An 18,856-nucleotide genomic window follows, 5' to 3' on the forward strand; every position below is an offset into this window, starting at 1 on the left:
AGGCAGGCGGATCTCTGTGAGTTCGAGACCAGCCTGGTCTACAAGAGCTAGTTCCAGGACAGGCACCAAAGCTACAGAGAAACCCTGTCTCGGGGGGAAAAAAAAAGTTGAAATACTTTTTAAGAACAGTGAACTTGGCTGGGTGGTGGTGGCACACACCTTTAATTCCAGCACTGGGGAGGCAGAGACAGGTGGATCTCAGTGAGTTCGAGGCCAGCCTGGTCTACAGAGCGAGTTCCAGGACAGCCAGGGTTACACAGAGAAACTCTGTCCTTGAAAAAACAAGGAAACCAGTGAACTGGACCATTTCTGGCCCTGTTATGACTTCAATGACCTAAGGTTTCCATGGGAGGTGGTAGAAGATATCATTTACTGAAAGGAGTTGATGTTGGTCCCTGAGGGTCTTTGTGATGCTGGAATCTGCTCCTTACATCTGAACAGATAAGAGCTGAATAAACAGTGAAACAAAAAAGTGCTTTGCCTTTGCCACAGATCCACAGCTAACGTCCTTCAACAAACCCAATTACCTGCTCAGTCTGGCCAGAAACCAATCCTTGATTCATGGCGGTGGGAATGTGTGGAGAGGGTTGTTCACTTCATGGCAGCCAGCAAGAAGAGAGGGGTTGGGATGGACCCTGCCACCCATTTCCTCCAGCTAGGCTTTACCTTCCAAAGTTTCTCTATTCCCACTATTTCCCCAAACGGCGCCATCAACTGCAGATCAAACACAACACATGAGCTAATAATAGGGAACGCCATACTCACATTGTAACTGGGTGTGTGAATTACACTGACAGCATGTTTAGTGTATTTCTGTGTCTCCTTCCCTGGATGACAAGCCAAAATTAATTTTTTTAATATTTATTAATTTCTTATGTGTGTGTAGTGCGAGGTCACATGAACAGGACAGAGGACAACTTTGAGACGTTGATTCTCTCCTTCCACTCCCTGGGTCCACAGGGATCAAGTTGCTATGCTTTGAGGCAAGTGCCTTTCCCCGCTGAGCCATCCCACTGCCCAGAAGTCTAAATTCTGTATCATGCCACAGGGTTTTCCCCCTACTTCACAGCCCTGCCTACTCCTACTTCCCTGTTCCCTGGGTCCCTTTTCACTCCCTCCCAGCCCCAGACCTTGCCCTGATGATACAAAAGCACCATAGTACCAAGAACACCATTTAATGCCTCCGTGGCACCTGCTCTCCCCAAGTGTCCTCTCACTCTACCCACCTAAGGAATTCCTGTGGGAGCTTCACTGTGTTTCATACTTTATTCTCTCAACGGGGACTGAGCCCAGCCTCATGCATGCTAGGCAAGGAGGCTACTTTCTTCTGTCTTCTGTTCTGTTTATTTTTCTCTTATCCCTTTTATACGACCTAAGACAAAAAGTTCTATGCAAGAAAAGATTACCTCACAAGTTACATATTTTCCAGGAACAAAAATCTTCACACAAGAGGAAATCACAAGCCAGGTAGTGGTGGCGGCGTAGGCCTTTAATCCCAGCACTCAGGAGGCAGAGGCAGGCCTCTGTGAGTTCGAGGCCAGCCTGGTCTACCTACCGAGTGAGTTCCAGGACAGCCTGGACTCTGGACTGTTACACAGAGAACAAAAACAAAAACAAACAAAAAAAAAGGAAATCACGTTCTGATCATAAATTACATGTTTTTCTTAGAAGCCCACAAGTAAACATTTTTCTTTGTATCATTGTATTAATTTTCCCACCATATCATCTTCACCCCAAAGCAATGATTCTTTTATACTTGATTAATAGTTTTAAGCAAGCCATGTATATTTCAGCCAGTTCCTTTGTATGGACAGGCAGCTGTGTGTCAGCGTACAGGATTTCTATCCTATTTCTAGTCTACAAAACTTTACTCAAGTCTTCTAGCTATCCATCTATTTCTTTCATTTTTTAAAAATATTTACTTATTTATTATATATATAATATTCTGTCTGTGTGTGTGCCTGCAGGCCAGAAGAGGGCACCAGACCTCATTACAGATGGTTGTGAGCCACCATGTGGTTGCTGGGAATTGAACTCAGGACCTTTGGAAGAGCAGGCAATGCTCTTAACTGCTGAGCCATCTCTCCAGCCCCTATTTCTTTCATCTTTGTACACACAATAGGGTCATTTAATTTCCATTCACAACTTTGTTTATTCAGGGTGCATACTGGGGCCTGTGATTAGTTCTGTAAACTACATGACCGAGGAGCCAGGCCTAACCCTGGGTGTACAGACATAACTTGTTTTCTTTGATCATCAGCCTGCTTCCCCACAGGCAGAGTTCATGGGTCTGTTAATGCATGAGACTTCCTTTTCTTCATTTTCCATGTCTGCAAATCTCACGTCTAACAGAGGGGAGGGAAGGTGACTTCTAGCCTATTTTTGCCTTTTTAGTATCTCTTATTGGAGCAACTTGCAGAATAACCTAAACCATTTCATTAATCGTCTCCTGTCTCAGAAAGTCCAGTTAAATCATTGAGCCAACTAAGCATCATTGCTCTATTTATTTATTAATTTTTACACAGGGTCTCTCTGTGTAGCCCAGGCTGTCCTGGAACTCCCTTTGTAGACCAGGCTGGTCTCGAACTCACAGAGATCTGCCTGCCTCTGCTTCCCAAGTGCTGGGATTAAAGGCATGCGCCACCACCGCCCGGCTCATCATTGCTCTAAAAATCATCTTTATTATGACCTGCAAGTAAATTGCCTAGTGAGGAGTGGGATTTTCCCATGAAGCAGTCACACTATACCAGATGCAGTGGGATCCTGTTACATAATAATCACAGCAAGAACATGGCAGCAGCAAGGAGGAGAAAGCAGAGCCGAAGCAAGGAGCATTCTGGAAACAATCCCCCACCCTGCTGGTTTTGCCTTTCCAGGGTGCACCCATTACACCTTTGCTGCCTGGTGAGTTGGAGGAGCCGACTGCAGCTCCTCCAACATGGCCGTTGACAGCTCCTGCGCCCCACCATCCCTGCTGTACATTTTCTATGGAACCTTTTCCAATTCATGGTGCACACCAGCTTCCATCCCTACCAAGTTGAGAATTTCTCTCGAGGTGCCTCTGTAGTTACGGCAAATGTTCATGATAGTGTGTCTCCTCCATCCATTGTCTTTGTTTTGTTTGATTTTGGTTTTTTTGTTTTGTTTTTTGAGACAGGGTTTCTCTGCAGCTTTAGAGCCTGTCCTGGAGCTAGCTCTTGTAGACCAGGCTGGTCTTGAACTCACAGAGATCCACCTGCCTCTGCCTCCCGAGTGCTGGGATTAAAGGCGTGCGCCACCACCGCCCGGCTGATTTTGTTTTTCAAGACAGGGTTTCTCTGTGTAGCCCTGGCTATCCTAGAACTAGCTTTGCTGGCTTTGAATTTACAGAGATCCGTCTGCCTGTCTCCCTAGAGCTGGGATTAAAGGCGTTCACCACCACTGCCGGGCCCATCCTTTGCTCTTCATACACCTGATTCCCTCATTGTGGTGGGGTAATTTTCCTGTATATCTTTATACTACCACAACTATGTATTGCTTTCATAGTTGGGAAGAATGATAGTTGTGTGTGTCCTGAGAATGACTATATATATATATATATATATATATGAAGTTTATTTTGCTCACAGCTCTGGAGGCTAAGAGCCCCGACTGCGAGGCCTCACTGACCTGACATCTGGTAAGGATCCAATAGCACAAGGGGTGAAGCGTGTGTGCAAGTGAGACGCCACATCACAAAAGAGTGTGATTCAGGAGTCAAGCTTTCTAGTTTAACTATTTCCTTTTGCAATTGCTCAGGAGCCTGATAAAAGTCACTTTAATCTCCTCCTATGGCAGCTTCTATGTGACTTAGGGACCCTCTACTAAATCCCAGCTCTTAAGCTGCCTAACATCTTCCCTGCCCCTCAGCACTCCAGAGATGGAGGATCCCTTAGAGTGCCCACTCACACACAGCAGTGATCAGGGAGCTGGAGAAGGATGACTGTTAGCCAGGTGTCCAATACAGGGCTAACCTCTCAGAAGGACAAAAGCACCTGTAAATCAGGAGTCTAACACGAGACAAACAATGGGTTGCCTACTCTGGGGATGCAGACTTGCAATCCCAACTTCTTACGAGGTTAGAAAAGGCAGGAGGATCCAAGTTCACTGTCAGCCTAAGCAACTTAAAAAGAGCTAAAGATTTGAATAGACTTTTCTCCAAAAAAAAAAGCCCCATAGTTACATGAAAAATGTTTTGTAGTTACATGAGAAATGTTTTGTCTTGTTTTGACACAGGGTCTCCAGTAGTGCAGACTGAATTTCAATGGGGTAGAGATGTACAGGCGAGGCTGGTTTTGAAATCTTGATCCTCCTGCCTCCACCTCCAAAGTGCTAAGATTACAGGACAGAGTTGCCACACTTGGCTTGAAAAATAAAATGCTCCAGATCATTAATCCTGAGGGAAATGTAAATCTAAACCACGGTGACAGGCTTGGCTATTGTCACAAAAAGATGGCAGCAATTACCAGAATTTGGAGAACTTGAGACCTTTGAACATTGTTAACGGGAATTTAACTTGGTGAAACTGTATTTTTCAAAAACTCAGAATTAATGTATTTTACAAAAACCCCTCTTCTAGCAATGAGGACAGACAGGTCTTTACCATGTATCCTTTCCAAGTATTTTCTACCAGTCTGTAGCTTGGCTTTTCATTCTTTGACAGGGTCCTTCATAGAGAAAACAATTTTATAAATATTTTGTTAAGCAAAACATAGGCCCTTGGGACTGGAGAAATGGCTCGGTGGCTAAGAGCACTTGCTGCTTTTTCAGAGGACCTGTGTTGTATTCCCAGCACCCATATCAGGGGCTCACAACCACTGGTAACTACAGCTCCAAGGGATCAAGCATCCTCTTCCTGCCTCCACAGGCCCTCAACCACACAGCACTCACTCACAGACAGATAAACACTCATAAAGGTAAATCTTAAAAAGAGATCTTACTATGTTGTCCAAATTGGTTTCCAACTCACAATCCTTCAGCCTCAGCCTCCCAAACATGTTGGAATTATAGGAGGCTGCTGCCTTGCCCAGCTGTAAATTTTAATAAATTCCATCTTAGTCCTTTTTTAAAAAAACTTTGTCGTGGTCCAGGACCAACCTGGACCATAAATTATTTCTCAGACCAGCAGGGAAGCATGGGAATAATTGAGACAACTCACATCTTTTATCGGGAGGGAGTTTTCAGTGATCCCTCATGAAATCCTGAGTTCACATCCTGAAAATTCCTCCGTGTTTATTCTCCAAACAGCTTTTATATCAAAGGTAAACTGAGGGAAATTCATTAGCATCCTGTTTCCAGGGTAGCAGGACATAGGTCACATCTGCAACTATGGCTGCTCTGTCACATAGACTGAATTAACACCTCTTCCCCAGACGATCTTCCATAATTACAAAGGAGAAGAGCGACATTAGCATATGACCCTTTGTTTAGGACAGTTAGCAGTTGTCTGGAAAGGGTAGGTAACCACCTTTTGTGTGGCCATGTGAGAACTGGGGCCTGAAAGTCTGGCTGCCATACAATGTAGAAATATGGGCCTCTATAATATGGCCCTGCAAATTTTCTTTATCTTGTTTTGTTTTGTTGAGATAGGGTTTCTCCGTGTAGCCCAAGCTTATCTCAAACTGAAGAGATCCACCTACTTCTGCCTCCCCAGTGTTGGGATTAAAGGCACATGCCACCATGCCCAGCCTTTATTCTTTCTTGATAAATTAATGACTAAATTAACTTTATGTGTATGGGTTTTTTGTCTACATGTATGTTTGTGGACCACATGAGTGCCTGGTGTCTGCAGAGACCAGAAGAGGTGGCAGATCTCTTGGAATTGGAGCTACAGATGGTTGTGAACCACCATGTGGGTGCTGGGACTTGAACCTTGGTCTTTTGGAAGAGCAGCCAGTGCTCTCCTGAGCCATCCCTCCAGTCCCATCTTATAAGTTGTTTAAACGTTAAAAATTACAGAATTCACGGATGCACGTGTATCTTTGTGCACCAAGCACGTGGATGACAGAGAACAATTTGTGGGTGTGCTTCTCTCCTTCATCACGTGGGTCTTGAGGATCCGAACCAGGTTGTCAGACTTGACAGTAGACACCATATCCGCTATAGCTTATCAATTCTTTCACACATCTGAGGCAGAATAGCTAGTTAGGAAGTGGAGGGGACATAAGAAGGGAAAGAGCCCTTCCCTTACTCTTCTGATCTCTGTCTCGCTGGCTGATGCCTGGGAGTTTTGGAGATAACCGCCCAGACTACCTGCTAAAGGAACTGTCTTCCCTTCCCGGGGAAACAGCACAACTGAGATTGTTCAGAACAGCTAATGGCTCAGCCGACCTGGGCTTGCTGAGGGCCTGCATTTGGACACCTAATACTACTGTAAAAAGCCGGGCATGCGAGTCTTGTAAGTATAGAGATGGGAGGGAGCAGAGAGTTCAGCTGCAGAGACAGGCAAGTCCCCGGAGCTCGCTGGCCAGCCGGTCTAGCCAAAGCAATGAGCTCCAGGTTTAGGACGAGGCCCTGTCTCAAAGAGTAAGGTGGGCAGTAATGGAGAAAGATACGTGAAATTGACTTTTGGCTTCTACATGCACACACATATATATGCATACCTACTCACATATACACGCAAAATGGCTAATGAACTATGCTTTAAGTCCAAGCTCCTTGTGACCTATGCTTATTGTTTTGTTTTTTGAGACAGGGTTTCTTTGTGTAACAGCCTGACTCTCCTAGAATTCAACTTGTAGACTGGGCTAGCCTCGAACTCACAGACATCTACCTGCCTCTGCCTCCTGAGTGCTGGCTGGGATTATAGGTGTGTGCCACCAACATCCAACCCAATGAGTGTCTTTTAAAATCTCTGTTCACACATCCACCTTCTGCTACAAGCCTGAAGATACCTCTAAAAAAAATCTTGCTGGGCAGTGGTGGCCCACGTCTTTAATCCCAGCACTCAGGAGGCAGAGGCAGATGGATCTCTGTGAGTTCAAGGCCAGCCTAGTCTATAAGAGCTAGTTCCAGAACAGGCTCCAAAGTTACAGAGAAACCCTGTCTTGGAAAAAGAAAGCAAAAAAATCTCTTTTTTGGGCTGGAGAGATGGCTCAGTTATTTAACAGCACTTGTTAATTTTACTGAGGACCCAGGGTTCAATTCCCAGCACCCCCCTAATGCAGCTCACAACCACCCAGAATGCCAGTTCCAGGGGACCCGACACCCTCATCTGGCCTTCCTGAGCATTACATACATGTGGCACATACTCATACCCACAGGAAAAAAAAATCTAAAACTGAAAGTTGCTTCTTTAAATAGATTTACTTCTGTAAGTAAGAAAAAGAAGTACAGGGGGCCGGAGAGATGGCTCAGCAGTTAAGAGCACTGGCTGCTCTTCTAGAGGTCCTAAGTTCAATTTCCAGCAACTACATGGTGACTCATAACCATCTATTGAGATCTGATGCCCTCTCTGGCCTGCAAGCATACATGCACACAGAACACTATACATTAAAAAAAAATAGAAAAAAAAAAGAGAGAAACACAGCACCATATGTTTCCTAATATTTAAAACCTAGTTGCATTGTGATGTTTTGGAAATGGCTCAGGGGTTAAGTGTCTTTGCGGTGCTGGCAGGGGGACTAGTTTAAATCCCCAGCTCCCACATAAAAAGCTGGGCATGGCTAAGCTCGAAGGATTGCTGGGGCTTGCTGGCTGCCAGCCTACAAAGCTCAGTGAGAGATCCTATCTCAAGGGTGAATGAAAATGAGGGCCTGACCGCTCCCGGGTATGACTGAGAAGGATTTTACTGTAGATAAGAGAGCAAGTACAGGGGCTGTAGAGATGGCTCAGTGGTTAAGAGTACTGCCTGCTCTTCCAAAGGTCCTGAGTTCAATTCCCAGCAACCACATGGTGGCTCACAACCATCTGTAATGAGATCTGATGCCCTCTTCTGGCCTGCAGGCATACACACAGACAGAATATTGTATACGTAATAAATAAATAAATATGTTTTAAAAAAAGAGAGCAAGTACAGCCAAGGAATCTCAGAGTCCAGAGCAGGGAGAGAAAGCAGCAGACTAGACATGCCCAGTAGAGTGAACATAAGCCAGGAGAGAGTGGGGAGAGGAAGAGAAGACAGGGGCAGGAGAAGGGACCAGGAGCCAAGAGCAGAGGACCGAGAACCTGGAGAGAGAGGAATAAGATAGTGTGCAGCTGAAGTGGCGGGGTTATATAGGAAAGAGCAGTCCAGGGACTGGAGAGGTTCAGGACAGGGGGTGGAGCGAGAACTTCTCAGACTGAGTCTGAGGCTAGCATATTCTTTGTATGCTAAAAGGCACCACGGTTAGCCATTTATCCTGGGTTTCTTTGGAACCTGACAAAGGGAATAAGGTAGAGATAGAGAAAGACATCTGACCTTGTCCTATGGCCTCTACACATCTACGCGCGCACACACAGGAATATTACATTGTCCTAACCATGTCTAGGATGGTTCTTTTTTTTTTTTTTTTAAGATTTATTTATTATGTATACAACATTTGGCCTCCATCTATGTCTGCAGGCCAGAAGAGGACGCCAGATCTCATTACAGATGGGTTGTGAGCCACCATGTGGTTGCTGGGAATTGAACTCAGGACCTCTGGAAGAACAGTCAGTGTTCTTAACATCTGAGCCATCTCTCCAGCCCGTAGGATGGTTCTATAACACGTGGCCATGAATGACATGCCACTAACCAGCAGAGTCCTGAGGACAGGGTCAGTAGACTCAACACACATTAAACTGAATTTAATACATGGAATCTGACAACCTAATGCTGGACCATCTTTACTGGTGAACTCACTCACCAATAAAACATGGCATATGCTAGTGACAGGACACAGATATTACTGGGTTCAGCAGAGGCTGTCATAGAGGCAAGGATTCAGTAGTTAGAGGTAAAGTATATGTAACGATGGACATTATGTCTGCTGCCTGAAGCCCCATTCCCTCATGGGCCTCCGTTATCAGGAAATACAAACAGGACAGGTTATCATTCAATGTACTGAGTTTAAGGTTCTGGGAGGACAACTCTCCTAAGCTACTGTAACAGCAAGAAAATGCCAGTTTTCATTTTCATGCCCCACCCCTCCTATTGGCTAGCACATGGAGATTCAGTGTGTGTGGCCTAATCTGAACCATACCTCATTTTATTCAGAGATGGAAGCAGGGAGCTCCCCTTCAGTAGAGCCTTATCAGGAAAGAAGGTGGGGGTGGGGAGGGACTGGATGGAGAGCACTCAGTCCCCAGGACAAAGGGAATATTCCTTCTTTGTAGAGACTTCTGGGAGGAGGAGGACTAAGTTCCGCAGCCCAGTGGCATGACCTAGCCTACATACCAGAGGTCACAAAGTGAGAAGGCATTAGAGAAAAGGCTGGGCTGAGGAGATGGATTGGTGGTCAAACCATGTGCTGCTCTTGGCAGAGGACCCAAGTTTGGTTCCCAGCATCCACATCATCCCATTAACGTCAACTCCAGGGGATCCCACATCTCTGGCTTCTGCAGGCATCTGCTCTCATGTGCACATACCGCCCCCTCCCCCCGACATATAACACATAAATACAATATTCAGAACAGAGTACAGTTGGGCAGGGCATGATGATACACACCTTTAATCCCAGAACTCAAGAAACAGAGGCAGGCAGATCTCTGTGAGTTTGAAGCTAGCCTACTCTACATAATGAGTTCCAGGCCAATCTGGGTTGCATAATAAGACCCTGTCTCAAGTAACAACAAAATCAACAACAAAGTTAAACCAGTATTGTTGGGGCTGGAGAGATGGCTCAGTGGTTAAGAGCACATAATGTTCTTACAGAAGATCTGACGTTTTCAGCACCCATGTTGCAGGGATCACAGCCATCTTCCAACACCTGTAGCCTGCATACACACCTGCACACATACCTGTGCATGGGTACTAGGGCCTGGGAATATGGGTGTGGGGAAGTTGCAGCTGCAAGGGAGAGGGCCATTGCCAAGGCCACAGCAAGCTTATCAAATCTCTTGTCCACAGAAAGCTGAAGGGAGTTGTGGCTTGATTGCTGTGATACAGGTAGAGGGTCTGACAATCCCCAGTTCTGACACTCAACGGGAAACTTTCTTGCTCCCCAGTTCTTAGCATATTAAGCTCAGCCTTAAGGTACAGATACTTCAGGGACTCCTTTGCAGGAGGTGAAAGAACTGCCATAGTAGTAGGAGAAGCAAGTGACGGAAGGAGAGCTGTTGGGTTTCTAGGCAACGTGGGATAGAAGGAATGGGAGATGCTTTACCAGTGCAGAAACTGCATTCACATCTTCCCAGGGAGGATGTAGGGTAATCCTTTCGGGTTTCGACTTCTGGACTTTTCAGAAGGAAGCTGCTTACGGAGAGCTGATCTTCACAGACACTGGCATAGACAGGGTTAATGTAAAACTCACAGGCCGACAAGATGATCCCAATAATAAAAGTATGTGTTCAGATGGTGGTGGGGCACGTCTTTAATCCCAGCACTTGGGAGGCAGAGGCAAGTGGATCTCTGTGAGTTCAAGGCCAGCCTGATCTACAGAGCAAGTTCTAGGACAGCCAGGGCTGCACAGAGAAACCCTGTCTCAAAAAACTATGGCCACACAAAGAAAGCTTATTTAAAAAGTGTGACCACTATGCAGCTACCACACATATGCCCATGACTTCCTCACACACGGCCACAAGCTCCAGACTGGAGGTAGCCACCCTTTCCTTCCTCTGCCCTCCTCTCCCTCTCCTTTCTTAGAACTCATGATCCTCTCTTAAGTGTTGGGAATATGAGAGTATACCCCATGCCTGGCCAACACTTTACCCGAGTGTTCATGGCTGGTGACAGGCTCAGTAGGTGAGGAGTTTGCCCCCAGGTCTCACAACCTGAGCTTGGTCCCTGGGACCCATGCACTGGATGGAAGGAGAAAATGATTCATTCAAGCTGTCCTCTGGCCTCCACATATGCGCTAGGGCATGCACACACTCACATACCCATCCACCCACGCCCCCAAAAAGAGTTCTACAACAACACAATAATAGTCCCGAGACAGTAGGTGATGCTATACATTTATTCTGAAACAGACTGTTCAAGGTGGCTCAATTCTTTACAAACTACAACTGTGGAATATATGTTAAAACAGTTAAACAATCTTAGTGTTTCTTCCTTAACTCTACTGGACACACATCAGTTTAACTATGCAGAGACAATGGCAGCACAGTTCACGAGGGCCTGGAGTGTGAGGAGGACCTCGCTGGCCGAGGTGAGCACTGTGGGGCTCACTCCGCTCTGCAGACCTCCCGCCTGTCCTACCACTGTGGAGTTCTCCCTCCATGGCACCCCTTGAGGACTAGAGCAAAATCTACCACCCAACACTATATCACAGGCTGCTTCCTAGCGCTCACACTCTAATGGTTACAAGAACAACGACAACGACAGAGAGGACGGGCAGTTATGGCACGTCTCCCTCTCCAGTGTGCACTCGCTGGTGTTTGGAAAGATTGGACTTGCTGCAGAAGGTCTTCCCACAGTGGTTACACCAGTAGGGCTTTTCACCAGTATGGATTCTGTGATGCTTATTAAAATTTGAACTATGGTTGAAGGCTTTGCCACACTCCTTACACTTATAGGGCTTCTCCCCTGTGTGCAGGCGCTGATGGGAACTGAGACCTGCGTGCTGACTAAAGCTCTTTCCACACTCGTTACACCGATAGGGCTTCTCCCCGGTGTGGATGCGGTAGTGTCGAATGAGGCTGCCCTTCCCACTGAAGGCTTTCCCACAGTCTTTACACTGATAGGGCGCCTCTTCCGTATGCATCATTTGATGTTTAAGGAGGTCGGAGCTCTGCCCAAAGGCTTTCCCACACTTACAGTCATAGGGCCGGTCCACCAAGTGTGTTCTGTAATGGAGGGTAAGGTTGGAACTGTGGCTGAAAGCCTTCCCACACTTGGTGCACACATAAGGCTTTTCCCCAGTGTGTGTTCTGCGGTGTTTAGTGAGGTTTGAGCTATTGCTAAAGGCCTTCCCACACTCTGCACATATGTAACGTTTCTCTCCTGGGGCAAGCTTAGCAGATATGGACTCTGCCCCTTTCCTGGAACCTGTGTCTTGCAGAAAAGCTTTTGCTCCCCTCTCCCTTTCCAGATTGTTGGCCCACTGCCTTTCTGACCTTGACCCATACTTATTGCCAGCAATCACGGGAATGATGTCCCCTTTGAGTCCGTCTGCGTGAGACTCCTCTCCAGAACTTCTCTGCTCATCTGCTGAGTCCTCCTTCTGGGGATTCGATTTCAAACCTGAAAGCAGGTGGGTTAAGGATGCATCAGTTGTTCCTGTTCTGAGAATACAGCTGCTACAGGAGAAGTAGGATCCCCAAGGGAGGCAAACAAGTTGGAAAGGATGGTGCCAGGTGTGAGACACAAATAGAGTGATTGTCACATCGAGTTCAAGGTGCCGTGTGCCCACAGAAGCCCACTTCCCCAATATCTATTACGTGATGATTTTATATTTTATTTTCTTATCATCCAGAAAAACCTGTGTTCCCACTCCCTCCCCCGTAGGCTCTGAAGCAGTCTAGAATATACCAGAATATTCGTCTGTGACTTCACATTTGCTTCTGCAACATACTCACAGCCAATGTTTGTGAATGATTTCTGCCTTGGGAGGTTTCTGGGCCATGCAGGTAAAAGAAAGGTGGTCAAGTTCTACCAGGGTAAACACCGGGTTTCAGTGCTGCGGGTAAAGCTGAGTTCCACTCAGAGCTGAGGCGGACTGTGTCCTGTACTGCCGTGCAGTCTTCCAGTCCAGCACACCTTCTCAGGGGTACATAAGTTTCTTTGAGAACAGTGCCAACTCCTCTCTCTTAAGAGCACTTAAAAACCTTTTCCCCAGCTGGGCATTACAACCTGAGCCCGGAGAGTTGGCTCAGAGGTTAAGAGCACTGGCTACTCTTCCAGAGGACCTGAGTTCAGTTCCCAGCAACCACATGGTTGCTTACAATCATCTGTAATGAGATCTGGTGCCCTCTTCTGGTGTGCAAGCATGCATGCAGATGGAACACTGTATACATGATAAAGAAACCTTAAACAAAACAAAAAACACCTGAGCCTGGGCCAGGTGTGGTGGCGCACGCCTTTAATTCTAGCACTTGGGAACAAGAGGCAGGCAGATCTGTCTTCTGAGGCAGCCTAGTCTACATAGTGAGTTCCGGGCCAACTAGGATTACATAGAGTGACCAAAACAAATAAACAAACAAAATTACAATCAAGCCAAAACAAAACGAGTCCATCAGCCAAACAGAAAAAATCCACAAACACAAGCAATAGAAATAGCCCACCTCCAGTTCCGGCAACACTTCTTGCCGTACTTTGTATAGAACAGACCAGCGCCTACGCAAAGGGGAATGTCTGTAGGATTCAACCTATCCTATTTTAATTGTTTTCTTCTGACTGTCATATAATTTCACTCTACAGTTTCTACAGTTGTGTACGTGGACATTTTCTTTATCAGTGACAGCCAGGATGGTTCTGTATTGAGTGTTATGAACAGAGCGACAGAAAATTAGCCTGAGTCAGCATCTCACAGGATATGCTGATTTAGAATCCTCTAGCTATGAAGCTGGGTGTGGTGGTGCACATCTCAAATCCTAGCACCGTAAGAAGTAGAAGCAGGACCAGGAGTTGAAGGTCACCCTCCATTTATATACCACTTTTGAGGCTAGTATTCCCCCCAACTCTCCAAGACAGGGTTTCTTGGCTGTTCTAGAACTCACTCTGTAGACCAGGCTGGCTCAAACTCACAGAGATCCACCTGCCTCTGCCTCCTGAGTGCTGGGAGTAAAGGTGTGTGCTGTCACTGGCCAGTGTCCTTTTTAAACCAAAAATAAATAAATAAAAATTGTGTTTGTATGGGTCTTTTGCTTAAACATATGTAAGTATACTGTGTGCATGCCTGGTACTCATGGAGTCCAGAAAAGGGTGCCAGGTTCCCAGGACCGCAGTTCTGGATTGTTTTATGCTGCCATGTGGGTGCTGGGAACTGAACCCCACGTGGGGAGTCCTCTGCATCAGCATCAAGTGCTCTTAGCTGTCTGACCATCTCCCCAGTCCCAACTATACTATTTTAAAAGGTTGATTTTTATTTATGTGTCTGTAACTGTGTGTCTGCCACATGTATGTAGGTGCCTGTAGAGGCCAAAAGAGGCCACTAGGTCTCTTGAAGTAGGAGTTACATACAGGCAGTTGTGAGCAGCTTTATGTGGGTGCTGAACTTAAGCGTCTGTCCCCTGTAACAGCAGCAAGTGCTATTATGTACTAAGCCATCTCTCCAGCACCTAATTTCTATTTACAAATGTGAAAATGTACACTGGGTACAAAACCTATTGACAGTGGTCCGAGATATGGTCAGCCAGGAGCTCATGCCTATCAACTATCTGTATCTGCACCCAATTGTGTGGTGCTGCCAAGAGCAGTTTGGGTTGGGAGGTTGGCTATCCCAGGATGAATCAAGTTTCAAAGGGCCAGAGTCTCAGAATCCAAAGCCAGGAGGAGAGGGCAGGAGTGAGTAGCACAGAACAGAAAGGGAAGGAAAGCAGCAGACTGAGGTAGAAGGCTTGTGTTCTGAAATTGGGGATTGTGGGGGTAATACTTTAAATTGCAAGAGGGAGGGTCTTCCTTTGGGGGGAGGTGGAAACGACAGGATCTCACTCTGCAGACTCTCTTGGAACACACTAGTTATGCAACAGGTCCCCAGGTCTTATTAGCACAACCTACGCCATGAAAGTACCATTCAGGCCTTGGAACCCAACACATAGACAGACAGCAACACTTGCAGAAACAAGAATAAAGACCTAATCCATTAAAGTCCATAGTTCTGAGAAAGTTCCTAAATATACTAACCTTGCTTTCTGGCTTCTGGCTAACATTCTTGCTAAATGAGGTGTGTCAACCCAGAATGTGGTTTTTATGCTTAAAAGCACACCCAAAGAAAGCCTAGGGGCTGCACTTGTCCTGAATACCCAGGTGTTGCAGGAGACTTGTGTAACTATACAAAGATGTGTAGTACTTGTTTATGTTGTGAATATTTGTTAAACAAATGCAGCACATCTTTACACAGTTAAACTCTCCTTCTATCACATAGGTTCCAGGATGCGCAAGCATTTTAACTGCTGAGCTATCCTGTCAGTCCCTGTGATGTACATTTACTTCTATGTATGTGTCTGCTCGTCTGTATGTGCATCACATATGTGCAGGTGCCCTTGGAGAGCAGACGAGGTGTTGGAACCTTAGGAACTAGAGTCATAGGCCATCGTAAGCCACTTGGTGTGGTGCTAGGAAGTGAACCAGGTCCTCTGCAGGGGCAGCCACTGTTCTTAACTGCTGAGCCACCCTCCAGCCCCAAGAGCATACTTCTTTCTTTCCTTCCTTCCTTTTCTCTTTTTCTTTTTTTTGGATAGGATCTCTCTACACAGTGCTGGCTGTCTTGGAACTCATGTTGACCAGGCTGGCCTTGAACTTAGAAATCCCACCTGCCTCTGCCTCCTGAGGACTGGGACTAAAGGTGTGCGCCATTATGCCTGGTACAGAATATAGTTTTCAACAGGGCTCAAAATTTTGTTTTCAAGAGGGGATTTCAAGTGTCTAGGATATGATAAGTAATTCAAGCATTTTCTCAGGGCCATGACTCGGCTTATGAACATACCATAGCCATGAAAAATGATAAATACAAGATTTGAAACAATGTGGTATATTTTTCATCAACATCAATCTGATTAATCTTTGAAAACCATCAGTAGAAAAATAAAGCTGTTACATACACCATGATTTGTGGAGACCTGAGCCAGGGAATAGTTAGTTATTCTAATATACTTCCTTTTTATATTTTTTATTTATTCATTTTTTAAAGACAAGGTCTCATAAAACCCAGATTGGTCTTGAAGTCACCATGTAGCCAAGGATAACCTTGAATTTGAGTACAGGGATGGAACCCAGGGCCTCCTGCATGCTAGGCAAGCACTCTATAAACCCCTAATTTATCTTTGACTTGTTAAGTCTGCAGAGATTCAGAACAGAGGTTCTGTGGCCTTTTCCAGAACCAGTCTTCCCTGCTCTGCATCCTAGGAAACTGACCCTTAGGCCTAAAGACTTCTCACGACTGTGGCAACTGAGTCTGCCAATTGGTACACCAGAAGATGTGAGAGCAGGACCAGTGTGAAATGAGGTGTCTATTCGTTTTCTCTTGACCCAGTGGGAGGACCTGGAGTCATGGCTCCCAGCACTTGACTCCTTCCTTCCCTATCAAGGCTCAGCTCTTGTCTGGGTCTATAAGAACAGATCTTCCCTCTTGGCCCTTCAGGCTCACAGGCAGCAATACCTTCCCACTGTTATCTAGTTTGGCACTCGACTGGCTCACTCAGCCTGCCCATATCCCCCAGTCAGTCTCACCCCTTTGGAAACAGCTCCGCCCAACTCTCTGCAAGGATGCTGCCTACCCTAGTGCCGGGAACCTGTCCAAGGCAATCAGGTTTGGGAGAAAAGTGTGTGACTTCTGCCTATTCTGCTCGCCTAGTCAGGTCAATCGAGAGGTTATCCCTCCCCTGGAGTTAAAGATTTCTCTGGACACTGAGAAGGGTCCTTACCTTGACGCTTTCTTGGATCCTGAGTGAAAACCTCCTCCTCACCAGTCTCTTGGATGTACAGGGGCCCCCAAAACTCATATTTGGGGCTGGCATCCCCGGGCTGAGACTGGGTACTGCTTAAGGACTCCACTGCAGTTCCTGAAGTTGACTTCTTCTCCCAAGCCTGCTTCTGTTCCCTCTGAGGAGATGAGACCTAGAGACAGTAAGACATGGTGTCTGCGCAGACAACTCTAGACAAACAAAATCCCAAGCGAGCTATGCAGGACTTTAGGAGAGGAAAGGAAAAACAGCCACCCACCCTGCTGAGCTCCCAAAGGTACTTCAGGGTAAGAGCAGACAACAGGAGTAAACATGATCTAGCTCCCCAGAAGCTTCTAGCAGATTAATAATTATACTGGATGGTGTTGTGTAACAGTTTCTGCCTTCCATCCTACAGGAAGGTAAACAACACAAACTAGGTTCAGGAAGTCCCTGAAACTGACCAGATTTACTAGGCCCCTCCCTGTCAGAGTAAGCAATAAAAGCTGAGAGTGCCCCCCTGAGACTAGCAGAACAGACATGTAAAGAAGACCCGGCAAAGCCAAGCTGCAAAGAAGACTCTCAGACCAGCTGAGCTGCCTTGAAAGAACATTCTCCAACCTGCTGAGCTGCCTGCAGGCTGAGCAGGGTGCTCCAGGTTCCCAGCTTTGTGAGCTGTCACGCATGCTGGGCTCTGGTGATGCAGCTCTCTCTGAGTCATTTCTGCTCCTGTAAGTAATCCCTCATCCAAACTTTGGTAAGCAACCCCAATAAAACTCATCAGTTCACCAAGCTGGACTTTGGTCTGTTGTGGGTTCCCTATCTGGGATGAGAAGACGAGTGTTTGGTGCCTCCCCAGGAAAAGTTGCTCCCAACAGATGGACAGCCCCAATTCCTGCCTCCTAGCATCTGACGGCCTCCCGCCCACCTTCAGTCCTGGCTCATCCAGCTCTTGCTCCAGGTCTTCCAGGAGACTGACGGCCTCCTCCGCACTCTCAGGGCAGTGCTGCTGCACCCAGGCCTGGAGCTCTCGGGGCAGGATGGTCAGGAACTGCTCCAGCACCAGCAGCTCCAGGATCTGCTCCTTGCTGTGGATCTCAGGCTGCAGCCACTCACAGCAGAGCACCCGAAGCTGGCTCAGTGCCTCTCGGGGCCCAGGGGTGTCATGGTACCCAAATTGCCTGAAGCGCTGACGGGATGTCTCTAGGCTAGGGCGGCACTTGTCCTTCTCGTCATCCTCTTCAGCTTTATGGGTCGAAGGCCCCATTGACTCCTGAGGTGGCCTAGGGCCCAGAACTGTGGCCATGCCCACCACCTTGGTCATCACAGATTCCAGACACAGCGGGACCTTGGGGAGCAGATACCTGGTGCCTTTGAATTTCTGTTTCTTAAGGGTCACAATTCAAACCTAAAAAAACACAGTTTCCATAAAGTTATCAAAAAAGAAAAATATGTTTTTCTGGTCTTTACCACAGGGGCCATCAGTCAACTACCATATAAAAAGTATTGTTCAGAGCTGGTAGGATGGTTCCGTGGATCAGAGTGCTTGCTGCTAGGCCTGACCACCCAGGTTTGACCTTTGGCAACCACACTGTGGTAGGCGAGAACCAACTTCTGCAAGTTGTCCTCTGCCCCCCCCCCCCCCCACGTACACATGCGCACACGCACACACACGCACATTAAAATTAAAAGCATTGTTTAGAAATGTTGTTTACAGGAAAATGGGTGGAAGTGGAAATTATCATGTTATGCAAGTTAAGCCAGACTCACCAAGTAAGTTAAGCATTTTTTGTTTCTTCTCCTATGCAGAATTTGAAGGGTGGGAGCAAACATGAAAGTAAAAGGGAGATGGAAGAGGGACAAGAAAAGAGAACTGAGAACTAAATATGATTAAAACAATTATATGCAGTGTGTTTGTTTGAAGAATGGCCCCTACAGGCTCATATATTTGAAAGCTTAGTCTCCAGCGATTATACTATCTGAAAAGATTAGGATTACGAGGTGTGGCCTTGTTGGAAGAAGTGTGTCACCAGGGGTGGGTTCTGAGGTTTCATACAGATCAGGATGTAGCTCTTAGCTACTGCTCCAGTGCCTGCCTGCATGGGGCCAGGCTCCATGCCACGATGATAAAGTACTTAACCTCTGAAACTGTAAGCCGGGCCCCAGTTAAATACTTCCT

The 18,856-nt window shown here is 46.6% G+C and overlaps 1 protein-coding gene across 1 annotated transcript; it reads right to left on the bottom strand.

Moving 5' to 3' along the window:
* Positions 1–11,074: 11,074 nt before the first annotated feature.
* Positions 11,075–18,528, bottom strand: Zscan21 (zinc finger and SCAN domain containing 21). The gene is made up of 3 exons (XM_038344574.1): positions 17,606–18,528; positions 16,660–16,852; positions 11,075–12,319 (listed from the first exon to the last, which is right to left on the bottom strand). Exons 1-3 carry the CDS (start codon positions 17,999–18,001, stop codon positions 11,475–11,477), a joined length of 1,434 nt encoding a protein of 477 aa, XP_038200502.1. The 5' UTR covers positions 18,002–18,528; the 3' UTR covers positions 11,075–11,474.
* Positions 18,529–18,856: the final 328 nt, after the last annotated feature.

Source organism: Arvicola amphibius, chromosome 10 (assembly GCF_903992535.2).
Source record: "Arvicola amphibius chromosome 10, mArvAmp1.2, whole genome shotgun sequence".
Taxonomy (NCBI): domain Eukaryota; kingdom Metazoa; phylum Chordata; class Mammalia; order Rodentia; family Cricetidae; genus Arvicola; species Arvicola amphibius.